Below are 6,690 nucleotides of genomic sequence, written 5' to 3'. Positions count from 1 at the left end.
CTAAATAAAAGGCCGAGGGACGTATAGAGAGCAGCAGAGAGCTTTAGTATTCCTGGAGCGAGTGACGCGTGGGGGGGCGCGGGCTCAAGTTTTGGTATTCCTCACGTAACCAGTTTTTTAACTTGTGGTCCGAATGTATAGCGTTGTTATATAGATTATCGAGAGAGCACCCGGTATACAAGCGGGTATATAATCAGGTCGTATTATAGTCGATTCGGGATAACGCAGTCGAATTGTACCGTTTAAGGAGTGTCGTTTTTGACTCAATCTTAGCCCTATAGCTTGCCCCAGAAAGCTATAAGTTTCCAGTCTGTACTACGAGGAGGTATTGAGTCGTTGCAGACCATAAAGTGAAGTGGATGACTTTAGTTTTGCGATGCCTGAAAACTTCGCTAAAAACACAGTCTTATAATACTACTATATAAATTAGTGAGAGTGAGTTTGGATCTAGCCATATTTAGAAGGGCACGTATAGAATATTACACCTCAACTTATAGCCATGAAAAGGAATAGAGATCCAAAAAACTAGAGTATCTATTATTTCTGGTACGTTTATATAAAATTTTAATAATTAGAATAGTGGATATATCTTAATTACTTTCTTATATGACTAGCTTCTGTTGAACTAGCTAAAGCAATATAGCTAGGGTCACGTGCTTGCAATGTAAACCAAGTAAAACGTACTGAATTGACTGCTGTTCTATGGTAGTAAGTAGCCCGTATATATAGCCCTGAACCCCCTAAGTCACATGCACTAAACCCCTAAACCAGAGAGCCTTATACTGAACCATTCAACCTCAGCTGAACTTTAGCCTCACAGGGCATATTATGCCCTGTATCAACCTTACAGGGCATAATCTACTCAGTAATAAGCCTATGGCTTAAGCCCCATTAGTACACAGCCCCTAATTTCAACAGCTTCATTGCATGTGTGTAATCACATGGTCTCGGTAAACGCTTTTTCGCACCCAAATACGGCTAGATCCAAACCCACTCTTACCAATTTCTACGGTCGGCTCGTGACCTTAAAAGAGCCAATGCGGAGGCAAGTTGCACCGCTTAGTAATTACCACCAAACAAAAGCAGTAGTTATTATTTCGTTTTTGTTACATGAATTGAAAGTGGCAGCATCAGTACCTGCTTGCAATGGTGTTTCGCATCGGTTTTCTCCATTCTGGATAGCTTCATCGAAACCCTGAGATGTCGATAGTTGACACCGGCATCGATTTGGCGGTAGAGCTCCGATGGTATCTTATCGCAGCATTGGTGACGGCATATATTGCAAAGTTGTACAGCGAATATCATCGATTGCGGGCTTTCAACGGTCCGTTTTTAGCACGATGGACAGACCTCTGGTTTGCGAAAGCCGTTTTTGGTATTAATCAGTGCGGAGTTCTTGCGGAAGTCTGCGCGCGTTACGGTATGCATCGAGCAACTCATGCTTGGCCGACAAGCGCTAACATTCACGACTGGCCCCATTGCCCGAGTTGGACCAAATACCTTGGTCACTAGTTCGCCTGATTTGGTCATGAGAATGAGTGCTGCAAGATCTCTCTACTCGAAGGCGGATTGGTATGCGGGCAGCAGAATACCACCGGGCCAGGACAATATCTTTAGCCAACAGGACGAGGAGAAACATGCTCGTCGAAGGGCACAGATGGCCGATGGGGTAAGAAACCAATACGTCTCTTCTTCCGTGCATTTCACTTATCGCAGTTAGTTCTCTGGTAAAACTAATCCGTCTCTTGAGCCAACCATCGACACCCACGTGTGCAGTCTTGTGGACTTGCTTCGACGTAAATATATCTCAACTGCAGACTCTTTTAAACCAGTGGACATGGCTCGGAAGATCGGATTCTTTACAATGGATGTCATTACCGATCTCGCGTTTGCCAAGCCATTTGGAAATCTGAAGAACGACAAGGATATGCATGATTACATCCGGTCAACGGAAGCAATGGTCCCAATAGGGCTCAGAATGACTGCTATTCCAGCTTTGAGAACCTTGTTCCAAACGGAATGGATTAGCAAAGCTCTGTTCCCTAGCGATACGAACGAGATCGGGATAGGAAAATTGATTGGGTAACAATAAGCCGTCTTTCTTTATACCCTTGTCTCAAAATCATGCGTTGGTCCTATAACTATCCCTCTAACAGAATATAAATCTTAGAATGGCCAGAAAATTAGTCTCCGAACGCTACGACATCAATAATATCGACCATCAAGACATGCTCTCATCATTCATCGCTCACGGCCTCACAGAGTCCGATTTAGTCGCCGAGTCCGTGATGCAGATCCTCGCAGGTGGTGAAACGACTGCAACCGGGCTCCGGGCAACATTTTTGTTCATCATCACTAATCCCCGCATCTATGCTACCCTACAAGCGGAAATCGACATAGCCGTTGAGACCAATGGCAAGATTTCAAGCCCTGTAATCAGGGATAAGGAATGGCGCCACCTGGCATACCTCCAGGCTGTTATCAAGGAGGGGCTCAGGGTTTGGCCCCCTGTAACCGGAATGATGAGTAAATTTAGCCCTCCTAAAGGGGATGAGTTTGATATCGATGGTGAGAGGGTGTTTATTCCCGGGGGAACCAACATTGGGTGGGCGAGTTGGGGAATCCACAGGAATAAAGCTGTATTTGGAGAGGATGCGGAGTTGTATAGGCCGGAGAGATGGCTGGATGAGGGAAATCAGGAGAGACTGGAAAGAATGCGTAAGGTTGTGGACTTGAATTTTGGGTATGGGAAATATTACTGCCTCGGGAGACAGGTGGCACTTTCAGAGTTACATAAGGCGATTTTTGAGGTAAGGGAAGAATTGAGGAATAGTATTGGATACTTGAAAGAGAATAGAGCTAATGAAAAGTGCAGTTGTTCCGGAATTTTAATTTCGAAATTGTGAATCCTTCAAGGCCATGGAAGAGCGAAAATGTAGGCATATGGATACAGAGCGGGTTGTGGGTGAGGGTTACAGAGCGGAAGTTATTCACTTGAAGCGAGAATTTCGGGGTGACATTCAGAGCGCACTCGCCTAGTTTTTGTACATAATCGCGGGTTTTCTATACTCGGGCTAAAAGAACCCCACGAGCGAACAGTGGCTTCTTATTGGAGAATAACTAATTTTTCCTCCCTGTTCTATCGAATACATATCTTCAATAAGTACTACGAAGTATTTCCCCCCACCTGTGTCAATAGTCGCTGTATCCGATTCTGAAACTTAATGCGAACTATCTTCTCTCTGAAATATTAATATGGCCTCCGGGTGTCTTCTCCCAGGAGAATATTAATTCACTGTTTCTCGAATCTCCCGCGACATGAAGGTCTAGGAGGCGGGACAACTCCGCCGAGTCCCCTAAGTAAGATATCGCCAGCAGCATGCACCCTCCCCAAACTTACACCGAGCTCGTCTATAACTCCGACACTAGGTGATAGTGTGTAGCTTATGCCTGAGTTAACTCCCCTTTGGCTTTAGTATGGAGCATTGAATAGATTATATTAAGACATAAATGAGTATGCTTTGATTTGAAAGGTATAGAGATAAGCTGTTTTGCTAACTAGTCAGAACAATAGTTTTTTTCGAGGTTATAATAGTGTCTGTTTTAAACCTTTAAAAGACTTTGCAGGGCGTGGTGGATAATGAAGCTGAGTGATGGAAAGGTTAAGCTCCTAAGTAGAAATTGCCATAAGCTACATCGGTGTATATATATATTATATAAACAACGAGCGGAAATTTACCAGTGGACATATCTTGAGACGGTAGGGGGTAGTCTACTCTCAATTAGACTAGAAGTGGCTCAATTTTAGCTCTACCCTGAACACATACCTCTTCCGCCCCTTGAAAAAGCTTGTCCAAAAGATTATCCTTTAGTGCACTTTACCTCTCACTTGTATATTCAGTTCTCTACCTGTCGTTAGAAGCCTACACGAACTCCTTTCGAGAAGAGCGCGATTGAACCGGCAGTATCAACGCTTTGCCTTTTCTTTCCTTGCTTGGGGGCTTTGCTATTGCCGGTGTCACAATAGCCATTCGCATTTATGGAGGCTTTTCGTGATACATTTGGGAGATGGCACGCGCTCCTCCCGAAGCGCGACCGCCTCGGATGATGTTTGGCGCATAAGTCTCTCCAATTGGTCTATTTGTTACCTGTCTCGAGGAGCCCAATGAGGTCAAGAATACTGACGACCTTGCAGTGGTTTGGGTGGACACACTCACCTCATATTACCTCGGTTCCTCGGGTCCTTGCAGGAGTGCTGATCGGAATTGGTTGCACGCCAAAACTCATGCCTGGGATCAATTACATCGCACTCGTTCGTTTCAATGTGCTTTTAGTTTGATGCATAGTCAAAACGTTCAATTCTTACTGTAAAATGGATAGTCGTCTGAGAGACGTTGTATGCGACCTTTTGCTTTGCCATCTCAACAACACTCACCAATTGCAAGACTCGTGTTAAGATTTGTTAAATCGGCTTTAATAAAGGCCCAAATATTATAAGTAACTCTGTGCAAAGAATAAATATAGACTACTATTTATCCACAGGCATTATGCCGAGCTTAAATAACCTATCATAATAAGATTTCGAGTGAAAAGGAATCAAACATCATTCTTTAGACGTTTTTACACCTTGCCAAACAATCTGCCGACCCAGACAAAAACTGTATGCGTATACATAACTTCAGGAAGCATCCTCATACCTCCATATCTCTAACCTGCGGCCGCAGCGAGCCGCCTTCATGCAATGCCCACTTTCCATAGACGTAATATCTGTATCTCCGTCCCCACATCGCCACTGGGAATGCAAACGATCCAACGCCGAAGATCAGGATCCCAATGAGGCACATTGTTCTGGCAAAGCCCTGCGACTCTAGCCGTGGCGTCATGACAAAACTTAAAGCGAAACTGGCTGCGTAGCTTCCACTGCCAACAATGACCATTGCGGGAGCTGCCCAACGGGGAAAGGCTTCTGTGACCCACTAAAAGTGTGCGAATCAGTCCCAGTTACTTCAAAAGCGAGACCCAGAGGAGTTTACTTACGAGAGTAGTGACAGTGAACAATGTAACACACGCAAAGGAATTCAAGCCCATAGAGAAGAAGATCCAAAACCAGTGCCACCCCCGTTCTCCTGCGAACCCATAGATAACTAGACTTGCCGGGGCGGACAAAATCGGCAGGATGAAGGCTGGGAGGTAGTGCTCCGCGTCCCGAACTCCTCCATTGCGCATGACGAGGCGGTGACAAAGCTGAGTGGTCATGATTCCCGCAGCTGGCCACGCGAGAAGGGCACCAATGACGATAGCGAGGTTGCTGAGTGACGCGTGTAGGAGCGAGAAAGCGTACGGTGGATGTACTAGAAGACTTGCGTAGGTTGTTAAGATGACAATGGTTCCACCGAAGATGAGTAGATTCAGCAATGCAACCCAGACGATAAGCGGATTAGTCAGAGCCATGACGATTTGAATGTAGCAAACGCCCATATTCCTCCACCCTCCAGGCATTTTCGTTAGAAAGTTGTATTCGCTCATCCATCTCCTCCATCGAGATTGGAAGGGTTGGTTGGGTAATGGTTTACCCCCTGGGACTTCTTCCCAGCCCTCATATATCTGGATCTTCTCTGTAGCGCTTTGCACGAGGACGTGTCCATTGAAAGCGATGGCTGGTCTGTAGAAATATGTTTCTGGGTAGCAGAAGAAGGCGAGGAGAAACGCAGCGCCACATGGGACAATCATCATGCGATAAAACGTTCTCCATTCGACTTGGATAATGGCGGGAATTCCAACTTGAAAGGCAAGGGGGAAGATCGTGACGAGAGACCAGACCATGGCGATAGCTTGAGGGCGTTGATAGATGAAGGTTAAATCGATGATCATCAGAAGCATCTTTAGTGCTGTTAGAATTTTTCAAGTCAATCCAGGTTGTGGGATGAAACTTACGCTACTAAACCTCAAAGACACTGCCAGTCCTTGTAAACATACTGCGGCCAATATCTGCTGAAAGCTTGTTGTGAATGATGCCCATATTGTTGCCACCGCCAAAATCGAGGATGTGAGCAAGAAAACGGGTCTACGACCAATGGCGAGGGAGAGAGGAACCCATAAGAAACCTCCGAGACCCATCGCCAATGACGGTGCTGTCATATACCATTCTAGACGAAAGGGAGCTACGTCCTAAGGCCATGCGCGCTATGTCAGCAAATCGAATACAAAGCTCTCAGTCACAGTTGAGGGACATACGGCGGTTGAATATTCTCTTGCAATGCTGGTATATACCAGACTCAGACCAAGTAACTGTGTGAGACCAACGGTCGCAAAGAAGATCAAACTGAAGATAGCAAATCCTCTTTTCCGAGTGCTCCAATTCAGTGGGTCTCGAGTAGAGCGAGAGGGTATTGGTAGGCTTAAAATTTTCCCGGCACCATCGATGAGAAAAACGCTTCCCGACAGGTCAGTGGACGCATGCTTTAGCAGAATGGAAGCTGTCATCTTTGTTGTATGCGAGGTTCGTCCAAACAATAGTTATTAATGATTTTCGGCTACAAAGTGGAGTCGCGCGGTGGGGAATCATGAATTATATATCTTGCATTCATATCTAAAACTTACCGGGCGGGACAGGATACGAGGGGTAAATCGAAAGATGCCTCAGGCTATGAATGGAGCTGCTGGCATCAGCTTCCCCGGAGTCTTGAAATG

General features: G+C 45.6%; 2 protein-coding genes across 2 annotated transcripts; one reads left to right on the top strand and one right to left on the bottom strand.

Annotated features, from left to right (window-relative positions):
* Positions 1-1,438: 1,438 nt before the first annotated feature.
* K444DRAFT_656103 (pisatin demethylase) lies at positions 1,439-3,158 on the top strand (the record flags this gene model as incomplete). The annotated part of the gene is made up of 4 exons (XM_024886059.1): positions 1,439-1,669; positions 1,721-2,082; positions 2,171-2,810; positions 2,876-3,158. The coding sequence occupies 4 exons, from the start codon at positions 1,439-1,441 to the stop codon at positions 2,996-2,998; spliced, it is 1,356 nt and encodes a 451-aa protein (XP_024730095.1). The 3' UTR covers positions 2,999-3,158.
* Positions 3,159-4,691: 1,533 nt separating this feature from the next.
* K444DRAFT_541988 (major facilitator superfamily transporter) lies at positions 4,692-6,483 on the bottom strand (the record flags this gene model as incomplete). The annotated part of the gene is made up of 4 exons (XM_024875841.1): positions 4,692-4,976; positions 5,038-5,880; positions 5,935-6,161; positions 6,231-6,483. 4 exons carry the CDS (start codon positions 6,481-6,483, stop codon positions 4,692-4,694), a joined length of 1,608 nt encoding a protein of 535 aa, XP_024730094.1.
* Positions 6,484-6,690: the final 207 nt, after the last annotated feature.

The sequence above is a fragment of the Hyaloscypha bicolor genome (assembly GCF_002865645.1).
Source record: "Hyaloscypha bicolor E unplaced genomic scaffold K444scaffold_162, whole genome shotgun sequence".
Classification (NCBI taxonomy): Eukaryota; Fungi; Ascomycota; class Leotiomycetes; order Helotiales; family Hyaloscyphaceae; genus Hyaloscypha; species Hyaloscypha bicolor.
This window is presented reverse-complemented; position numbering and strand designations above follow the sequence as displayed.